At 47.0% G+C, this 22715-nt stretch overlaps 1 protein-coding gene across 1 annotated transcript in view; it reads right to left on the bottom strand.

The window, feature by feature from the left end:
• The window catches only part of DENND5B (DENN domain containing 5B), a 106720-nt gene extending 91798 nt beyond the window's left edge, over window positions 1-14922 (bottom strand). Inside the window, exon 1 of the mRNA XM_040561769.1 lies at window positions 14728-14922. Within this exon, the coding sequence (XP_040417703.1) occupies window positions 14728-14839 (112 nt within the window). The 5' untranslated portion in view covers window positions 14840-14922. The remainder of the gene's footprint in view (window positions 1-14727) is intronic.
• Between the last annotated feature and the right edge of the window lie 7793 nt (window positions 14923-22715).

Here is a 22715-nt window from a genome sequence, read left to right as displayed (position 1 = left end):
GAAGGGGAGTCCTGCTATTAATAAACTGTGCTTCATTTTGAAATTACAAGCTCAAACACAAAAGGTCAGCAGTTCTCTAGAAATAAAAAATAATAATAAAAAAAAACCTTTTTCAGCACGCAAGCTGCATCACTTCTTTACAAAAAAACTTGCTTTTAGAAACAGATGGCAGCCTGAAAGACCTACAAATCCTTTGTCTGGAGTGGCAAACTAGGCCCTATTGCCCATCAAAGTCAACCACCGCATTGTGAAGCACTGACCCTAACAAATCCATTGTTTCTTTCCACCACAATGCTAAATCAGACAAAAATGAGTCAGACTTAACAGGAAAGGGTGAAGGATTTTAAATCCCTTTCCCCCCCTCCCCACAAAAGTAATGCCACAGGGGAGAGCCCCTGTCGCCCCTTCACTGAGGGGCAGTGCCCCCATTTGGGCCAGGCTGCTCTGAGGAGGACGGGTTTGGGTTTGAAGCATTTATGCAGCTCAATGCAACAGCTTTGAAGTCAGCAGCCTCCGCCAGCCAAACTACCCACACAGTCAAGAGTGAATATCCAGAGCAGGAAAGCATGGCCCTTACGTTAGGTGCTTTGTAGTTTCTCAGCCCTCCCTTTCCAGTGCTGCCAAAGCACACAAACGGGAAGAGCCCTTTACAGGTAGCTGCAGGAAAGAGAATACAATGGTTTCTCTCCCGGTTTCTCTCCCATTTCTCCTGCGTCAGCTGAGCCCAGGCAACAGAAAGGAAAATGTGAAGTGACAGGAGCGCATATCAAAAGAGAGGCTGCCTTCAGTCGAGGGAGGAAACAAGGCGGAAGCCTGCTGAGGAGGTGATGGACGGGGCGATGGTGGGTAAAGGAGAGAAAAGCCTTTTCCTCGCTGTGGGTTTTTGGTACAGCTTGATGCACAAAGGGAAATACCCATCGCCAGCACCACGGGCAGACACCTCCCAGCAAGGAATACTTCTGTCAAAGAGAAAATCTTGCTGAAAAACAGTGGGTGCGGATTACAAATGATCCAGCTGCTTTCATCCTGCATATTTAAAAACAAGATACAACAAAAAAGGCAGTGTCCTCGGGCAACTCATCGGTTGGATTTTTCACACAGTCATAGAAAGTGCCCCCCATCCCCCTTTACCAATTTTCTTGGGCATAAAACAATCTCTCAAGGACATGGCAACAATGACGCTGAAATTCAAAGTGCTGAGATCAAACGCATGAAGCTGATGCTCATTACAGCTAAATTATGTCATCTATCTGAGAGCTCAAGCTTATTGTTTAAGACAATACAACAGTCATATTAATCACAGCCATTGTGCATTGCTTGGAAGACACCTAGAAAGCTAAAGAATGCAACCGAGATTTATTATCCTACGGTGCCAGAGCTAATGACACGGTTTTCTCCTCGGTATCTTTCTGCTTGTGGTTTGCCACCTGTTTGCACCAGAGGACCCGAAACGAAGATGTGCTGGCCCTGGAGGCTGGTGCTCGTGCTGTGACTGCTCCAGCAGAACACCAGCGAGCCGCGAGGAGGGGCTGCTTCGGGGGCAGCTGGCGGCCAGATTATTCATGTAAAGCTCCTATTTTTCTTCTCAGGTTTTAAACTTGCAGTTCCTTTTCGTGTTTTATGTGGAGAAAAGGTACGCCACCGAGCCTCTGCGTGAGCATAAACGACTCGCTGTGCCCTGTCTAAAGATAGTGTGAAGATGCGTGCCATGACCAACACAACGATGCGTTTGAGCAGTCTGTCTGCTGGCAGCATTCTTCTGAGTTTGCATTTTCTTCTATAAATATTTAACATACAAGAACTGTTCATGTTACCCACTTTGCCCGAAGTGTTTTGACAGCCATGCTCACCCCATGACAATGATGCTCTATTTAACACTGCAGCTGCAGACAGAAGGATTTGGTTTCGGTTTTATGCAATATTGTGAAACCCATGACCTTGTCCAAAATAAACCAGACAATACATTTTTAAGGAGTAGAATTTAAATGTGTAGGAAGGACAATTATCAGTAAGCCACTACAAAAAAAGCAAAACAAATTTAAGCCGTGACTGCAGGAGTTTGCTTAAATCCATCTAGAATCCCCTTTTTATTAAACATATTTAGGAAATAAAAGTAATTTTTTCCAGGGCTGATTGTCTCTAAGTAGCCTCCTGATAGGGTTTCTCTAAAGGCTGGGATAATGTCCAAACTTTCTGGACCACAAATTACTGTTGACCCTCAGAAACCTCTGCGGGCTTTTACCAAGCGCTTAACTGAACCCACAAAAAAAAGCCAAACACTCGGCAGACCACTTGTCTCCCTGAGGGAGGTTTGGCCACACCATCTCTCGGAGAAACTGAGACTCAGCACAGTCTAGCAGCGAGTAACCAAGAGTCAGCCTCTCACAGCTGATGGGGTTCACAAAGTTTTTCAGATGGAGAAAGTTCAGGGCAACAAAACCTAAAGACTTAAATAGCCCAGTCGGTCAACACCACACAGAACAGTTTTGCTGCTATGAGTGATGTGGAGATGCGTTTTAAAGTGCTCACTTTAGCACGGAATCATTTAAGTGATTACTTAGAAAAAATATATGAAGGTAATATAAGAAAGAAACGTTTATCCTTTCCACATGGACAGCCACGTTTATCCTTTCCACATGGACACTACCAGTGCGACCCCGGCCTGCTCTGCCAGAGCCCCCACAGCTATTTCCTCACCCTGCTAACAGAAGGCTCGGTGATAAGGTATTTTCAGGAGACATGTAACAGGCCCAAGCTATGGCTTTCAAACCAAGTCCCTCCGCCAGCCCCGGCTCCGCAGCAACCCAGAGGTACCCTCAGCTGCCGGCACTCGCCTATTAAAAGCCTGCTGAAAGCATGGAGCGGTGCCACTTTGGGATGAGCAGGTTAATCAAGCGTGGCCTGCCAGCCTCCCGCCGCACTGCAGAGCAGCGCTATGTCCTTTCAGGCCGTTTCAGTGGCCAGCCTCAGCTGAATACGGCCATTTAGTTCAAAGACAACTCATAAACGCGGAGCGATTAGCCATACATCTTGCAGCGCCTTTTACTGGAGTTACTCACTCAAAACTTGGTGTACTTAGCGCAGTTTTATGACCCCTTACACATCACTAAGAATTCAGATCTTGGTTGTTAACAATATTATCAGAAGGGTCACAATAGCTTTTTAAAACAACAACAAAGAGTAAGGAAGAGCTGGTTTGTTTTTAAATGTGGGAAGGAGGAAGATTAGGAATTTAAAAAAAAAAAAAAAAAAGCACAGAGCCCTCTTCCCCAGCACTTTCTGCTTGTGTATCTCCCGTTCACTGCATTTTGTAAAATCTGCTTTTGCATAGACACATTTCTTGGATGCAGTATCACCAACACAGCCAAGTACCTACAACTTTTCATTGAATTTGAGGAAGGCCTCAGACCCAGCAGACAACCACCCTCGCACTGACATTTGTTGGCAAACTTAGCTTTGCTCCCACTGCCCATTATCACATTGTAGGCGCTTTGTTTCTCCCCTAACGAACACCCCTCATGTGGGACTGAGAGGGAAAGACCAAGGAAGACGGCATTAAACACAGCAGCGTGGTTTCACAGATCTGGGTGAAGGCACTAGGTATACGCCAGGGAAGAAATTTGGGTCCTCTTGCCGTTAGCTCCTTTGGTCCACACCAGCCCATTAGCTTATCTTGCTCCTGCTTCCCTCTCCATACCTTGAGTGGCCCTAGGCCCCAGGCCAGCAGATGGGCAGGGGGCAACACACGCACCCTGTGCTCGGGGCCCAGCTATGTGGTTGCCATTAGCCCACCAGGGTGCCCATGGGCATGCCTCACCTGTCGTCTTGGGAAGTGCTGCTGGTCGTCCTGCAGCCTCTATGTTACCGGGAGGTTGATAAGTTAATAAATGCTGTGGGAACTTAAAAGAAAATCAGAAATCTCCCTATCACTTCAATTTTACCTCTGACAAAGTTAAAATGTGGGTTCAGCAGCTGGTAGATAAGGATACAGATTTCTTTGGGGCTTTGTGGTTTCTTTATTATTATTATTTTAAAGAAAAAAAAAACAGGCTGGTGTGATCACATTATCAATCACACAAGCCTTAGTTTTGAGTGTGAGACTACCACAACATCATCAACACAGATGGTCTGCTGCTGAGTGTAAACTTCCCTTTTTAGCTACTCAGTACACTGCAGGCAAGTGCTAGGACAGAAGTCATTGTCATGAAGTGCTGACAAAATATTAGCCGATGACTGAAACCCAAGATGGGTTTTGAATTGCAAATAGTTTTCAGATCTAAAATGCTATCAAATACAACAGATCTTGGGCACTCCACTGCAGCAGTTGCTGCGAGCAATTAATTCTCAGCTCTAGACAAGACCTGAATTTGTGCCTGTTCTCCCCAGCACCTGGACAGATGCCTTACAACACTAGCACAGACCTGCAGGCAAGGAGCACGAATGCATCCCGGCCACAAGACAAGACGTTTGCTCATTCTTATTCCTGCCGAAAGCACAGGAGCTGAACTAACAGGGGCCCTGAGCCCCGGGTCACAGCCAGGGCAGGCGCGCCAGGGACCTCGGCTCTTCCTCACCTGCTGACCGGGACAAAGCACGGCCAAGGGATCTGTGCTCATTAAGGCAGGGTTTTCATGGGAAGTTCAGCAAGCATTAAGCTAGAGGGTTTTTTTGTTGGCTTTTTTTTTTTTTTAAGCAGTGTGTTAGACTGAGCTCTTTCTTTCCCCTCCCAACTCCCAACCCTGCAGGCAGCTCCAAGAAGAAAGGAAACAAAGACACAGGCATAGGAACTACAGAAGTTATTAACCAGAACGGCTATTGTTAAAGTTAACATCTCGCACCACTGTTCATTCCCCTTTCTCTAAGCATGACATAAGACGACAGCTACAGCTGCCTCACCCTATACAGATGTTCATATTCATACAGGAAAAAATGCTTGCTTAATGGCATTCCTTACACTGGGATTCTTTATTTCTTAGTCATTCCTCAATTTAAGATAGCAACATTAGACCACACATCCCTGCTTGAATTAAGACAGTCAAACAACATCTGTTATCACGCTTGCTAAAGCCAGAAAGAGTCAACATATTTGCAAATGCTAGTAAGACAAGCCTATCCCAAGTAGCATCATCTTGGGAAAAGGCTAAACACGTGATCCATCTGTGCTGAAGAGCTGCTATGTTGATTTCCAGAGAAAATATTCTCCCTTGACAGATTCATAACAGTAGTCATTAGAGACAAAGGTTGACAACCTGCAAAGGGGGGCACTGAATATGCTTTAATACCATTCTTCCGAGCTTTGACATTCTTGAAGTGTTTACAAGGCAAAATGTACAGGAGAATGTACCATTCAAAGCTCTGCAACGAGGCACACATCTGTGATCAGTAGTTTTACAAAGAACCTCACGGTTCTTAAGCATTGTAAGTCATGACCTGGCATCTCATATTCATTTATTACACAAAGGTGGTGGTTTTCTTTTTTTTTTTTTTTTTTTTTTTTTTTTGGTTATTAACAGAATGTGAGGATTCTGCCCCAAATACTCAGTGCAGTATACCTACAAATTATTACACTGGAAGAATAAACCAAATGAGAATGCACAACATCCACATGACAAAAGGTCCCATCTGAGAACCTGTGACACGGCCCTCTTGCTCTCCTACACCAGACAGAATCACAGCTGTGACAGTCTATGTTAGGAGAGCTGTTGTTTTGTTTTTCAGCATAAAATTATTCTCATTTTCAAATTCACGTCAGAGTATTGCTTAGCATAAAGCAAACAAGAATATCAAGTGGGAATACTGATGGAAAAACAGTACTGTGTGAATAACTAACTAATCAACAAATCCTCCCCTCCTTCAATGAAAAGCCAAATATTTACTCAATTGTATATTGCATTCTTTACTCAAATACTTCATAGTTTGAATTAAAAATAAATAAATAAATAAATAAATAAATAAAACCTTTCTCTTTCCAGAATGTCTCATGGGAGGGCAGAGGGTGCAGGAGGTATTCACACCATTGGAACAGATTCCTCTCAGCAGCAACCTGGACACAAAGCCAGGGAGGTGGGCTCCTGCACCAGGGCTGGGGCATCAGCCTCCAGGGCAGCGAGAACCTGGCCTCCGGATCTTGCAAGGCATCTCCCACCAGCATAAGCAATACATATTTGGACCGTGGCATCGTCCTCCTCTCCCAGCAGGCTCCAGCCATATCCAGGACACCAGTCAGTCAAAAGCAGGCTGCTCAGCCCATTTGATGACTGTTTCACTGAAAAATTACAAGTTAAGTGAGTGCTTGGTTTCATCATTTCATTACAAACAGCTCTGCCCTCTTGTCTTTCAGTCACAAGGCATCAGAAGCACATTTTACACCTGGGCAGCCCACTGTAAGAAGCATCCAGTGACACTTGCTTGTATCTCGTAACTATAGTTACTGCTAACATCGGTAACATTGCACTGCATGCCTATCACTTTGCACATGAAGATAGCTGTGCATAGAAATGAGCATATATATAGAAGCTAAAGAAAAAAATGCAAATTTATACAAATAATTTCAACCATCCATGAAAAGCTGCAGCCACTACACACCCACAACAGTTGAGCTTTTCATTTTATTTTTTTTTAATCCTGTCATTGTTTACACAGAACGGTATTTCAGATTAAGCCCCCTCACCCTTCCACATGTTAGTCTTTAACATGACAAGAGAATACCAAGGAGGGGGTGGAAAGAGGATTCTGGCCTTCATGCTGTGCAACCTACCACTCACACAGCTTCAAAGCCCCGTTTGACTCCATTTGATATACAGCTTGTTTAAACAACAACAAAAAATCGCTACCAGCTCCCAGAATTATTGCAATTTGATGAATAATATTACTGTAAAGCAAAGCCAAGTTCATGCTCCGAGAAGGGAGCACAAGCTCATTCTCCAAACGTGACATTGCCCCTGAACACGAAACAAGAATTGATGATGGTTTTGTATGTAATTTAAGTTTATTTTCCACTCAGAAAAAGTTTTCGATGCAGATCCACCAAACCCAGACATACCTCCCTCCAGTATTCTGTTCTGCCAAGAGTTAATTCTTGCACTGTCACTCAAAGCAGGCCATGGACATCTAGCAAAACCCTTCAGCCTACTCTACGGAGCATACATATTACCAAGGTAATTTCCATTTCACTCTTTAAGCATCTGTTTTGATGTTTTGAAGTTATTTTTAATGGATTTGGTTGCTATGTGGAGAAATGAGGAAGAAGCAAAACCCCACACCCTGAAGGAGCATGGCTTCACACTTCCAGCCAGACACATTCATCAAGGCTAGGATACCCCAATAAAAAAGCTCTCAGTTTAGATACAATGATCAGACAGCTGAGCAAAACTATCTTTGACTCCAAACACGGAGCATAAATTAAGCTGTTTATATTTTTATACTGGTAATGTAACAGAAGCTTCTTCCAGGCATCCCAATATCTGACACCTCAGCAGTCTGAGGCACATTAGTCATCTCCCAAGTATGTCTTATTGTGATGACCCATCGCCATTTCTTCCCTAATTATTTCTGAGATTATCTATATGGCTAATGTGACTATGAAGACCTACTGTTTCCTGACCAAATTTGTTTTTCCTCAATGTAACTTTTCCTACCATAAGCATTTTTGCTGTTCTCTGGTCAAGAGGTAGATAATGAAGGGGGAGAAGGCAGGAGGGAGTAGGAATTGAATGCTATTAACACCCACAAGCTTTATTTATTTTAACAGCCACTGTTCTTCTCCATGCACAGGAGATCTGGCTGAACAAGCTACTTATAATCACCTTTCCACATATCTAAGTGGTCATACGTGACCACAAATAGCAAGAAGCACCATAGCATTAACTGGATCAAAGTGCACACGGTGCTTATTTGTTCTTTCATTCACATTTCTCCTTCACTCCAGTGCTCATTGCACCAGATCAGCAGCTGCAGCAGGGAGCAGCGTGCCAGCTGTGCATCCAGCATCACCTGCAAGAGCCGCACGTTTGCCAGCAAGCTCCAGGGACTAGCTGGCATTCAGGACAGCTTGATTAGTCCATGACAAACAGGTGAAAAATGGCAGGCAAGAGAGCTGCAACATCCTCACGTTACTGGCTTGCATGCACCACCACGTTTCCCGATGCTGGTTGTTTTGGAGGCGTTTCTGCGGCGAGCTCTGCGCCTGCACAGCAGAGGCCTGGGCACAATGTCAGAGCGCTGGCACGGCTCTTGCAGCACTGGCGCGTCGCTGGCGAGTACAGAAAGGCTTCTCGGGCAAACAGCTGAGCAAAGAAATCAATACTACAGTCACGCACCGCCCGTAGCGGTTCTGGCATATGCCCTGTCCCTGCTCCAGCAGGCCTCGCCGTCAGAGCGGCGGACGTCACTTTCCTCAGGTGCCACCACCCTCGGGCACTGTGAGGAGCACCATGGAGGTGGACGTTGACCCAGGAGCCTCTCTGCTGTCAACAGGCACCTCCACCTCCTGCACAGGCTTGAAAACACCATCTCTCCCCACACCCCACCAACACCCAACCGTGCTGAGGCCCTGTTAGGCCCAGCAGGGTGCTGGCACCCTCGCCTTTCCACACTCTTCTCCTGGGGCAGGTCCTGGGCTCTGCCAGCCCCAGGGACACTGGCCCTCACCAACTGGCACCCTAAAGAGCTGCCAGGCTGGGGATGGGCAACCCCAAGCACAATACGGACTGGATTCAGGCCGTTCCTGTAAAGGACGGCAGCTCAAACACTGCACCTGCAAGCACTTTGGTTGCACTGTGGTTTACACTATGTGAAGGGAAAAGGCTCCATGCCGCAATATTAACAGACCTGTTACTACAGTTTTCACTTAGCACAAAAAAACCACCCTCACTTACAGTGGCATACCTTCTACTGTGCTACTGCAGCAGCCCCTGGCAGAGAAAAGCCTTCTGAGAGTATGAGAGGGCTTAGTTGAAGTGGAAATTAAAACAGCAGCTTATCGGGCAAGGGAAGAACATGAAATTCTTTGTGGTTTAGCATTAGTGAGTCAGTGCTATCGATACAGATACAGATATTTTTCCAACCCAATCAATTGGTTGGCTCCTTATTTTCAAAGGAATACAATATAAAAACTCAAAGAAAGCAAACGTATACACCATGGGGAGAGAAGCATTTAAATCCAGTATCTCTCTGGCATATACGAAGATAGAAAATGAAGGCTTTATTACTAAAGCATATTAACCCATCACAGCCGTTAGCGATTCCACCAATGGTCCGTTATCCAACAAAACAAGAGAGTCACTCCTTGTTGAAGGTTATTGTAACTGGCAGTGATGCTTGTCAATAATATCGGCAACTCTTTATAAGGACACTGTTTCCTTTGGCTGCAGAAATTATCCTACAGAAGCTAAGTCTTCATTGTATAATTCAGAAATCTATAGAAATCAATATGTGGTGTTACAATGGAATTCTGTTTTTCCCCAGTAGCAAAAAATCCATGTTTAAGAACAAGCCATTACAGCAGTTGTCCATGCCACCACCTCTGAAGACGTAGAAGAGAGCATAAACATCACTTTCATTTCTGAGCTGAGCCAAGGTTGTGTGGCAGCTGAGATTACTCCACCCTCCCTTTAGCTAGAACAACAACAGTTTTCTTATGCAGATCAAAATCAAAATATTTGATTTTACTTTAACAAAACACTAACACAACTTAGTTTTCTATCAAACAGGTTTCCTAAATGTATACCCTGTGTTTCCTCATTTATTCTGACAAATTACCAAAAAAAGTTAGTTTGATAAGCCAGCTACTCCATCCAGTCCCTCATCCACAAAAGTTTCATATTCCAGCCACAAACCCAGAAGATCTAGTGCTGCATTTGAGCAACTCCTCTTAATGAAGGGGGGTGGGAGGAACATTAGATTTCCATCGCATCCACAAGCCCTGTAATGATCATAAATCCTAAGCAACCTACTATAACTGCTTCTGAGGTGCACATTAAGGTATGTTTAGTTGTACATGAGCCATCTTCTCCTCTACTGGTACTAGTCTTATCCATATCCAGGTTACTTAACCGGGACAACCCCCCCCATGCATGTTTTGCATCACTCTGGACTTTACTTAAAAAATGAAAAGCAAAACTCCCGTAGCCTATTTTTCATTTGTCAAAACTGAGTAAGTCATGAACAGGAACTGCAACTGTTTAGACATTCCTTGGTCAAGGGAAACTTATTAGTGTATTTCCAATAAACTAGGAAAATACCCAATCACTTATTTTGAGGAAGGTCACATACACAAGAAGTTGCATCACTGTAGCAACGCCACTACATTTTCCCCTTCGAAGCCTGGCACTCCGCTGTGACCTGGCACGAAGGAAGTCAGATGGAGAGCCGCGCGAGCTGCAGTCAGGCTGCGCACCGCAGGAGCATGCAGGTGCCAAGCGCACACAAGAAATAAAAAGGCTTTTGCCTTTCTAAAAATAAGAGCCTGCTAGACAAGAAGCACAGTTAGCCAGACTGCAAGGCACACTGTTTGTTTTTCATCATTATGAGCTCAGATAATGTTTCACTGATGGAGGAAATTAATTATCAACGTCTGGATATTTATAGCAAGAGGCAGAAGTATTGTTTATTTTCCCCAAGACACTCGACATGCCCCGTTAGCAGGGCCAGTGAGCCCTCCCAGCAACTGCATGGCTGGTCACTGCAAGAAAATAAACAGCTGATCTTAAAAGCAGTGAAGCTCCCTGCAGCTTTAAAGTATAAATTGAACCAGGATGCTAAGACACTGAATCCAAAACCAGACAATGCAAAATATGTTGCTAGACAAGATACAATAACTTGAAATTCTCCTAATTATAAAACATTACTTCGATACCATGCTTGGGGTTTACGCATGGAAAAAGCTATAAAAGATTTCGTTTTACACAGCAAGAGGGCTACTACAACTTCAGCAACATTCACATTCCTAAACACAGAAGATGTCATCCAACACAGCCCTTCCTACGCTAGCCTACTACACCCTCACCTTTAACCACATCTTCTCTCCCTCCAAACTGCTCCATTAGCATCCACTCCATAGCATCCTCTGCAGAGCTCAGACTTGTTCCTCTAATTGGGAACAAAATACCCACCTGTAATTCCCTCTCTACTTTCTTCCAGAACCCCAAATTATTTCCCTCACTAAAAGACATCCCATTGTCTTTAACTGACTCTCATGTATTCTGGATTTTTTTCCCTACGTTACAGTATTTAGAATTTATATGCGACTCTTTAACAAGGTACTACAAAGTTTAATATGTTATCAAAGCAAAACGTAATGGTGGCTACAGGCAGAAAAATCTTATGCCTTGCACACATGCTTAAATTTCATATAATATGACAAACTATATAACAGAAACAGTTTAATAAACTGTTTTTCTTTTAATAGACTACTTTTCTTTGAGACAACATAAAATATTTACCATAATGTGTTTGTTTAAGCACATGCAATTCAAACACTGGTCTCAAGATGACTTTACCTGGAGTAGGAGATATGAAAATGAAAATAAACTGAAACATATTTTCCATCAGCCCTAAACACGAGAGAGAAACTTCCTTCATCCTATTTTAGTGGAGCTCAACAGGAAGCAAAAACTAATACTGAAATTTTCATGCTTTTCAAGATATTTCATGTCAAATAAACTGCTTTTCTTTCCCAACCTCTCCAAATATTATCCTTAGATAGTTTCCTTTCTTCCCTCAAGTCCCTAGATTTTTTTCTTCCATCCTTGACCGAGAGCTTTGTGCTAGGGCCACAAGTGTTTGACAGCATTATAACCCATACGCTACTTTGCTGCATGCCTGGATATAATACCAAGTTGAGCAATAGGTGGACAGCTTTCAAATGAACTGACCTAAAAACCAAAATGAAGTCACTTGAAAAGTCAGCTGTGGAGTAGTTTCCTATATTAAAAAAGAAAACAAACTATACCGCAAAATAATACACATGCAAAAGTGAGAAAAAAAATCTAAGCAAAATGAATCATTTGCATGGTGGAAATTTCTCATCTACCAAATGTATATTAAGCACTCAGCATCTGCAGGAGCAACTATAAAGCAAGTCACTCTTCCCTAAAAGCATGTAGAGACCCTGTCAACCTTTAAAACCTTGATTGCACTTCATTTTGTGATTAAACACAGCAACCCTACAAAAAGAATTCAAAAGCCTCACAAGGGCAGTTATTTGTGCTGCCTCCAGGAGAGACATTGAACATTTTGCTTCATGCCTGACGCATAAATCTACAGATGTGTTTCTATTATTTTTTAACCGCAAAGTCTTTGTGCGGAGGGAGAATTTGGGTTTAAGTCATCGGGCAAGGAAAGCCTTCCTGTGCACCTCAAGCTGCCCCCAGCACAGGCCAGGCAGCTCCAGCTAACATCAGGGCTGCCTCACCCGCAGCTCCTCCGTGCCTCTGCTGATCACCAGCCAGTCCATCTGGAAACCAAAAACCCCGCGAGGATTTTGTAAGCTCTGCTTCTCCGCTCACGGAACAGGCCCCGGGGCCTCCGTCTCATCTCGCTCCTCTGCTCAGTGCTCAGGACTGGCGCGGCTCGATGTGCTCGAGCCTTATTCCAGCAAGGTGCTTTGTGTACTGCGGCTGCTAAGGGACTTGCACGTTTAGAGATAAGCAGGTTCTTAATTACTTTTTTGCTAAATTAGGGATGATCTGCGTGACGGCTTAAGCGATGGCAGCTCTTCACCAAAGGCATGACATACCTCAACAACCTCTTTAAACACAAGGCTAGCAAGATGGAAAGCTATCACAGCTACATAATTCAATACCGAGATAACAGGCTCGTTTCTCTCCAGAAAGCATTGTAAAAGCATTTTTAGAAAGAAATAGCCTCATTTGTGGGTGTCCTGTGACACAACAGCCTTTCTGTTCCTCAAGCATCTTTCTCCCTACGTATTCTGATTATGATTTCAATCCTGGTAGCTCAATTTTTGAAACCTGTAACAGGCAGATGAGATCTTGCAGGTGCCTGCCTATGGTGGCATTAATACTCCCCAAGGTTTAACAGAGATGTTTTCTCAGCTGCATCTAAAACCAGAGGTAATTTTTCCATGGCTGCATTATATTTGTGGCTCACAGCACTGCCTGTTCTTCTCCGACATTTCCAACTGCTGAGCTCCCAGCTGATAGCACAAAGCTGTTATCACGAGTCCCTAAAAATATAACACTGCTCAGTGGTAATACGAAGTCCCACCATTGTTCCTGTTACTGGAACATACCTCTACCATATCCCAACCCTCCTAAGTATTGAAGATGTCTCCCAAATTGGCATTACCCAAAAGTTTTTGCATGCTTAAACCGTATCTTTAGCTTTAAAATCTGATACGCCTTGCTGGAAGTTTGGCTAAACCTCCTAAATTGCCATAGAAGACACAGAGCCACGACACTGTATGAACTCACAGCGTTCATCTGCCCTTGAACAGCACTCCCCAAGAGCACACGGGTTCACCCTACTGTGAAACGGAGCAGAAATAAGCAAAAGACGGGTTTTAAAAGTACAGGTAGTCATCAGGGAAGGCACAGCCTGCTAGCCAACACTGCTTTAAAAATAGTCTCTTTTCAGAACAAAGAGTTAGAGATGACTCAAAATTTAAGTTCCTGAAACCCCAATAGGTCATGTTATGCAAATCCAACCCTGCGTGCCATCAGCTGGGAGAAGGCTCATGAGCCAGGAGATCTCCATTAAGAGCAATAAAGCCAAACCGTGATCGTGGTCACTAGTACATGTTAAAAACCAGAGTTTACAGAGCACTTGGCTGAGGCTTCAACTATGAGACCCCCACTCTCTCAAATGTGTGCTCCATGCAAAGACCATGGGGAACGCTACCGGCACCCTGCCCCAAGGCACAGCTCTGTGGAAGTCGGGTGCCCTGATCCGCCCCCCTTTTCCAGCCCACAGACAGATGAACTTCAACCAGGGCGCGCTGATGGGCGACGCAGATGGCGACTCCTGCTCTTACACAACCGGGAGGCGCCGTGTGCTCCTGACGCAGCTCAGCGCACACCTCGCCGGGACCCTCGGGTGGGCGGCGGTGCCCGTGGGGGCAGCTGCGGTGTGCTCGGCCCCCTGTGCCCCCCGTACCCACATCATGGGCATGAATGGGCAGCAAAGCCCAACTCCCAGCTCAAAGAGGAAGCGTTTAGCATCCAAGCAACGAAATCCCATTACTGAGCTTCTAGTCAATCTGATTTTACCTGTAAAAACTGACTTAAGCTTTTCCTTCTAACCACAGTGTCATCTGGGGAGGGATGCCGCCTTCTCCCCGCAAAACCAGCCCAAATCCAGTTATGAGAAATGAATATTTGAGAAAATGAGTTAGCATCGCCACAAGCCCATAGCGACAATTTTCCTTCTTGGATCTGTTACATCTTCGGGGGCGGAGGGGGGAAGGACGGCTGCACGCAGGCTATTTTTGAATAGATAACCACAAAACGCAAAGAAAAAAAAAAAAGAAAAGACAAGGCAAAAAAAAAGATGCGATCCCATTAATGTATTCAGTTCTCCCCAGACCCCCCCCAGCCCGAAACAGGGCCGAAAACGCCGTCCCCCGGGCGCGCTGCGGAGCGGGGCCCCCCCGGCAGCCGCCCCCCGAGCCGCCGCCGCTCCCTCGGGGCGGTGCCGGCGGGGGGTGGGGCGAGCGGTCATTTTGCAGCGGCAGCCCCCCGACCCCCCGACCCCCGGAGCCCCCCTCACCTGCCAGCTCGTCGGGCTCCAGCCCGCTCTCCGCGTCGATGCCGCAGAGCACGAAGTAGTGGGCGAAGCGGCAGGGCGCCGCGCCGGGCCCGGGGGCGCCGCTCCCGCTCATCCCACCGGCGCTGCTGGCGGCGGCGGCGGCTCCGTGTCGGTGCGGCAGCCCTCACGGAGCGCCGCCCCCCGTCCCCGTCCCCGTCCCCGTCCCCGTCGGCGCGCAGGCCGCGGCGGGCGGGCACCGAGCGGCCCCGGCCCCGCCGTCAGCTGAGGGGGGCGGGAGGAGCGGGCGGGAGGTGCCGCGCTGCCGGACCGCCCCCGCGGGGCTTTTAAACCCTGCCGGGCCCCCCACGCTGCCCCCCGGGCCCGGCGGCGTCCCCTCGGGGAGCTTTGCGGGGAGGGTGCGGGGGGAGAGGGCTTTCAGCGGGCTGCACGGCGGCGAGACGGGGGAGAGGGCCCCCGGGGGTCTGCGGGGTCCTAAAGCTCTCTTCATCGCCCGTTTGACCGGGATTTGACACCCGTTCTGCCGTATCCAGGAAGAAATCCCTGTTGTTTTAGCCCCGTTCCCACGAGCCCTCCAGTTATCGCCAACCCACGCCTAAGCACTAGCCGACCCGCTTTTAAAAGGGTAGGATTTTGAATCATGGAATCATTAAGGTTGGAAAACACCTCCAAGGTCATCTCCAACCATCCCCCTACCACCAATGTCACCCACTAACCCATGTCCCCAAGCACCACGTCCAACCTTTCCTTGAACACCCCCAGGGACTGTGACGCCACCCCCTCTTGAAGGTCCAAGCCTTCTTCTCCAAAGCCATGAAAGCCCTGCTCACACTAGATATTTCCACTACCTGCATATTTTAAGGAGGGTGTCGCAGAATTCAATGTGCAATTTCATTCTTCCCTTAATTCACTTACTACTCCTGGTCTGAGCAGCGTGCAATCATCACAGTCTCATCCCTTGCTTACCGTGGACTCTTATGATCTCCCTCAGTTACCTCTCTGCAGCATGAGCCACACACTCTGATCTATATTTGTCCTTATTCAACAAACCCCTTTGATGATGGTGTTGGTGTAGGAAATGCCCACAAAGAACTTGTTATTTCACCTGCAGCACAGGCCTTTATGCAGAGGCAGAGGGAAGAACTGCTCCTTCCCACCTGTTGGCAATCCTCAACAGCATCTTTCCCTGTCTTCTTCCCTATGAAGTAACAAGTTAGATGCCCTTTCACGTCTCAGCTTGCTGTCTACTGAAAGCAGACAAGGACTCAACCAATTTCCCCACTAAAATATCCAAGGAAAAAGAAGATCGGAGCCCTCTGTCACGTCACAGCCTCTGGTGGTTGCAGTGCTCAGTGAAACAAACTAGACATTGCTAGATCCACACAGGAGCTTGCCGGAATCCAGTTATTTTCTCGACTTTGCACTGAGAGCCAGGTTATTTTATTTAGTTTGGTTTGTTTATTAACTTGTATCTACCTGCTCAGTTGGCTCACAGGATAAGGGCTCAGTCAGTCTCTGACTCTCATTCAAAGCTAATTGCTCTCATTCCTGCTGTAGGTGTCTCTTTGGAGGCCTGACCGCACGGGTGTCTCCGGGAAGTCCAAGATATAAGATATTCACCAGCCTCTGTAAAAGATGTACGAGTTAGGACACCCTCTAAGAGCAACCCAACATTTAACACAACAATCCTGATCTGTTCTTGGGCAGCAGGCAGTTCTAGATGGCTTTGTTTAGCTGTCTTCTGCACAGGACAACATTTTTTGTTCAAATAGCTTAGTAGATATTTTAATCTCAAAAACCAGTGACACACATAGCATTAAACATGGGCATGAACTGCAGCATGTGAGATTACAGGTTTAAAATCCAATAAACCGGGTCCAAAAATCCACTCCTCTTCCTGGAACAGCAGTAAGGTTAAGCTCCTGCTCCTGTATATACAGCTCCCACAGATGCTCTTGCAGGAGTTTCACATGGGCAATGATGATTCCTTCTTATAAGATGGATCTTCTGGGAACATCATCCCAACGAGGCCATCCAGCTCCTTCACAGTGCCTGCAGACTCAGCTGCGCCGAATGTGCCTAGCTCTGGTACGCCACTTTATGCCCCTGGGCCTGGATTTTTGCCATCTCGACCCTTCCATCTGAGCTGCTCAGTCTTTCCCTCCAAGCCAGCCTAGCTTCAGATGCTGCGTGCCACCTTCAGGTAGCTCCCCTTCTTAACTTTCATTTTATTTTTTTTCCTTCCACCCTTGCTCTCATCTCAAGGAATTGGTAACTCTTAAGAGATTTTAGCAATTAAAGTAAGCTTGAGAGTAGTCTCTCTGGAAAATATTAAAATTTCAGAACTCGCCCGCACGACCTTAGTTACATCATGGCCCTCTACCTTCCTGCCCACTGGCACTGCTCTCCTCCACTCCAGGAGGCAGACTGGACACCCGTTTACAGCCGCTTTTTTCATTTGTCTTCTTTCACTCTTCATCTACATAAGCACAAAACAAAGGGCAACATGTGGCAGTGTGTGGTAAGCCCCTTCTTTCTCCTGTCCAGGCATAAGCAACTGCTCACAGGGAGTGGCCACTGGGGCCTTTGCCTCTGCGTGGAACAAGCCTGGCCAGCAGAGCAGGGTCGGGTTGCCTCCTTGGCTCGTAGCACCTACCCCGTGCTTTGTGCCCACCCCGTGCTCAGCTGTGCCATGGATTCTTCCCACACAGGGCATGCAAGCAAAATGCACTGGCACCTGCGTGTAACACACCACTGCCTGATGCACCGTGCCTTACGTTGTACAGCACAGGAAAGCACATAGGACCCTCCAGGTCCACAATTCCCTTTCCTCTTTAATTAGATTTTTTGCACTATTTTGCCAGTCTAAGCTTTTTGTTTGTTTGTTTGTTTGTTTTGTTTGCTTGTTTGGTTTTTAGTCTTAATCTTCTTTTCACTATCCAAACCCATCCTGCGCAGGTCACCAGGGCCTGTCTAGAGGGGCTGCCCTGCTTCAGAGACCAGCCAAACACTTCCTCTGTATTTGCCACGCCGATTACTTACATTTCACAGCAGCCACAGGCAGGTCCACAAAAGGGCTGTTGAACTTCTTGTAGAGGGAGCGGATAACAGGGATGAGGCCCCAAAGCATCAAAATCTGTGGCGTAAGTTCACCAGTCAGGCACATGCCATGGAGAAGCTTTTCTGCAGCCAGGGAAGAGGCGGTGACTGATAGGGTTGTGCCGCGAGGCACATCTGGGATGATCAGAGGTAACCGTGGGATTATGAGTATTTTTTTCCTTTCACCAGCAAAGGGAGTTGGCTCTCTGCAAGGGGCAATGGATGGGCTGGATGTCCCCTTTTCAAAGCACGCTGACAATAATACTGGGGAGATGAGGCTTGTCCCTGGGAATGCAGATTAGAGAGCAGTGCCAGAGCAGAAGGGGCAGGGATACGGTAGGACTGAAGTGCAGATTGGGGTGAATGCAAAAAACTTCATAGCACAGACCTCCCACAGACCAGACCTGCCCAGGACCTTTTTACTTTAATCTGTTCTCCCGTGGCAACAGCTTCGTTCCATCACCTGCTGGTTTTCCAGCAGCGTGACAGCAGGGGAGGATTTTTGTCTTGGTGGGTTTGTTCTTCCTCCTTAGGTACTTGTGTCTTCAGCTGGAGGGAATATTTCTCCCAGTATCAAGTTGTTTCAGCTTTCCCGCTCCTTAATCTCTCAGCAAGTCTTTGTTTTTCAGGATCTCAGGATCTGTTAGTTTAAACTGGGTCAAATGCTAACAAGCGTGTCAGCCCCTCCTGCCCTTAGGATCTGCCATAAAAGATCAGACTGCAGGTCTGTCAAGCTCCTTGTCCTACTTCTGTAAGGAGTCAATGCCCAACGTTTCAGAGAGGTGGAAAAACCCTGATATTTGAAGGCCATATCACTTCTCCTTGCTGGGACTCTTGCTTCATATTTTATTTTCTTCAGCATTCTTCAATGAATTGAAAATCACGCTTGCTGCTGATGGATTGCTCAACTACTTAACACAGCTCTACAGCTTCCTGCATACGATCTCCTACCAGCTGCCAAGCCACATTGATTTTCCACTGAAAGCCTTTCTTATTTTCCTCTAATAGCGATGCAGTCACGAGATCTGGTAGGGTGAAAGAGAGGGAAAACAAATTAGATGAAAACAAATGTTTGCAATGCTCAGAAGAAGTTTTCTACTTTTGGCTTACTTTCATTTGAGCTGTTTGCAGCACTGTGAGCAAGAGTGCAAATAATTAGCTGAAAGGAACAGGCAGCTTATAAGAATGGACTTTAAGACTGACACTAAAACCATCCCAGGCTCAAAGCAGAGAAGAGCACGCAGCAGAAGCAGGGAGAAAAACAACAGCAGCAGATCTTACAGGAAGGTTCATAAAGCAGTTTTTATTCTTTGAGCTTATGCAAGAAGACTGCTTAAAACCTTGGAAAGGTATTTGCTGCCTGAGGCTTTAAAACCAAACACACCAGATCACTAGCCATAAAACATAAAGCAAAGAACATTTCCTCTGGCACAATTTGTTGTTACTTAGAGAGCAGATACTGCAGGCACATATTCTAATATTAAATCAAATTATAATACCATTAAAGCAAGTAGCTCGTCTTCTATACTGGCCTCATATCTATAAAGATTAAGCCTGAATAAAAGCCCACGGCTTTCCTCTGTCACGCTGTGTAATTATTATTCATATAGCAGAATTATAGATAACAAAGGAAAAGATGACTACTTCCCTGCATCTCTGCCACAGGATCTCTGAAGCTTCTGTGATTTACAGTTTAAAGATTTAAAATGTTTAATTCTCTATTGTAGCCAATTCCATTTTATTCATTTTATGTACATCCATCACATATGTGCCCTTTACATTGCAAAGACATCTAGACACATTCAACTCTTATCTGCTTTTGGACAGGATCCTCAGGGGGGAGGTTTCACAAGGCAACCAAAATGAGTCAATAGCTGATTGCACCTTCTTTTCCCCTCCATCCCACCGCTGGCCCTACATGCTTTCTTCTCAAAAAACCTGCAGTATTTTCCACCTCCTTGGCAAGTGCAACTAGCCCAATTTCAGGGAACTGATCCTACAGCACAGGCAAGGATGGGGATACGTAGCCTGTCTTCATTCTTCAGGCTTGGCTTCACAGCTCAGTCCTCTGCCGAAGGGGCACCTCCTCTTCCGGGCTGGCCTGGGCTCCCCGGTTTTGGACCTCCTTTTCCTCCACACACGTCCTGTGCCAGAATGATGAAAATCCGTGACTCCTGCCTGCCATTTTGTTCCACTTCTTTGCCTTCGATTTTTGCACTGAGATTGCAATGCACCTCCTCCCGCCAAGCGCCTGATTAGGTGGGCTTCCCTTTTCCCCCTCACCAAGTCAGGAGCAGGCTCATGTGCAACCACTGCGATGCGGATGATTCAGTGCCAAGACCCAGAGGTCAAAGACCGCGCTTTGCTCTGTGAGGTACGCCCGCTGCTCTTTGCTCACAGAAGATGCACACGCCAAGATAAAACCCAATCAGCAAAGTACGCTGCTTACATAAATCACTAGCACGTCACGCACTGATGGAGGTGTTGTGCTGTAAGCGTCGAGCTGAAGCCCCCACGCAGCTTTCCATCCAGCTCTGACAGCATCACTCCCTCACCGCATGACCTTGGCCAAATCCCTCGTAGCTGCTCAGAAGTGCCAGCCGCCCGGTAATCGGGTCAGCGCGCTCCCCAGCTTCAACCGCCCCCAGGAGCATGGAGCAAACGCCGCTTCTCCCCTGCCCTAACATCTGCCAGCACAAAGCCCCGTTGTTCCCCAGGGCGGCCCCGCTGGCAGATGCACCTGTGGGCAGCCCCGGCGTCGCAGCGCAGCACCGTGCTGTGCTGGCAGATGCCGTTCCTGCAGCCCCGAGCCGAGGCGGGTGTTTGGTGTGCGGAGCAAAGCTCTCCTCTTTGTTTGGAAAGGGGCCGCGTGTTTTGGGCTGAGGGTTGCTCTCCGCTGGGGGTTTGTTTCCCCAGCTCTAAACTCTTATTCCCCTGATATCAGCGCTCCAGGACCCCAGCACCTCAGCACGCGTTTGCTCGGGAAAGACCCAAGGAGTCTCGCCATGTAGTGTACCCACGTGAATTTCTGCCCACAGAAAGCGCTGGGAAAGCTTACAGAGAAGATGCACTCAGGCTGTCACATGTACCTGGCTAGCACCGTGGCTTTTCCTTTATCTTTCTTTCCAGTCCCACGTCTGCTGCTATCAGGGGGAGCGTGAACCAACCGTATATATTCATGCCCTCTTGACAAAAATCTGTTCACAAACAGCACGTAAGCTCTCTGTCAAATTGCCTTTGGCCACTGTACAAATGTAATTAGAGTCTGATTTCAACTTCCCCGATTTCAATTTCCCAACTTCCCTTTGAAGCCCTATTCAGTAAGAAGCGCCAGACACCCCACATCTACGTTACAATGCATCCTAGCACACTTGAAAGCCCAAGGGCGTGCTAGAGAAATCCAAATCCACTGAATCCATAGGCAATATACAACATGAGATCAAGGACAGATGAAAAGTATTTCCTGAAATGAATATGCATTTTGAATTGTTTCACTGTTTAGCAAGGACTGCTGCTTTGCTGCGTGCTGTTACAATAAACATATCATTGGAGTGATGTTGTGTTATCAGTTTAAAAGCAGTTCTTGCAAATCAAAGCACGAAAGGGTCTGTTTCAATTTCCCTGTTACAGCTTGTGTTTTTAGCAGAAGTCTAAGCATTTATATCCATGGGTTCAGCCATCTCTCCACCACTCGTTCTTCATGGCAGATAACAATATTTTGCCTTGAAGTACTTTGCTGCTTAGGATTCTTTCTACCAATGACAGCTCTGCTGTTCTGCCTTACGACACTCATGCTTTTGCTTAGAAATACTGGAGTGCAGCCCTGAACTCACATCTAACCGCAGGAGAGAGATCAAAGCACTTTGCTTCTCCTTGAGGATCATGTTTCTGGGTGACTTCCTTGCAAACCAATAGCCACAACTTATTGAAAACCGGATCCATGCTGAGCAATTCCAGCAGTTCCTGTCAGGCACATCCTTTGCGGGTGGGAGCATTTAACACCCTCTGATGTGGCAATAGGCTCAGTGCCTCCCCGCAGGCCAAAATGCAAGAGTTAGGGGGCAATCCCAGGAGTTTTTCCCAAGCTAAACCAGGGGCACTGGCTTCCCAGTGCTCAGCATTGCCCATCAGGGGTGAGAGCAAGAGCAGCAGCAGCAGTCTTTGGTGCCAGGCACAGTCACTGTGTTGCATGGTCACAGCAACACTGCTGCTTCCATTGGAACTGGATGCAGCTGCTTGCACGAGACCCGGCCCTCAGCTGTTAGAAACAGAGCTGTGAGATCAGCCAGAGTGAGACAGGAGGCTCCCAGGCTGGGTGTGCTGTGAGGAGCCCTGGGGCTGTGACAGGAGGCAGCTGAGCAGCTCTGCGTGTAGTTGGAGAGTCCAGCCCTGCTGGGAGCCAGCCCCCAAGCCCACCCAGGCATCTCTGCACCGTGTCCTCTGCTGCCACGAAGGTATCTCATGAGACCCCCCCACCTGGAGCCCTGCATTCAGCTCTAGGCCCCCAGCACACGGACATGAACCTGTTGGAGGCCACAAGGCTGATCAAAGGCTGGAGCACCTCTCCTGTGGAGACAGGCTGAGGGAGCTGGGGTCGTTCAGCCTGGAGAAGGGAAGGCTCCGGGGAGACCTTACAGCGGCCTTCCAGTGCCTAAAGGGGCCTGAAGGAAAGCTGGGAAGGGACTCCTGGTCAGGGAGTGGTGTGACAGGATAAAGGGTAATGGCTTTAACCTAAAAGAGGGTAGGTTTAGATTAGATATTAGGAATAAATTCTTCCCTGTGAGGGTGGTGAGGCACTGGCAGAGGTTGCGCAGAGAAGCTGTGGCTGCCCCATCCCTGGAGGTGCTCAAGGCCAGGCTGGATGGGGCTTTGGGCAGCCTGGGCTGGTGGGA

This window comes from Cygnus olor, chromosome 1 (assembly GCF_009769625.2).
Source record: "Cygnus olor isolate bCygOlo1 chromosome 1, bCygOlo1.pri.v2, whole genome shotgun sequence".
In the NCBI taxonomy this organism is placed as follows: Eukaryota; Metazoa; Chordata; class Aves; order Anseriformes; family Anatidae; genus Cygnus; species Cygnus olor.
This window is presented reverse-complemented; position numbering and strand designations above follow the sequence as displayed.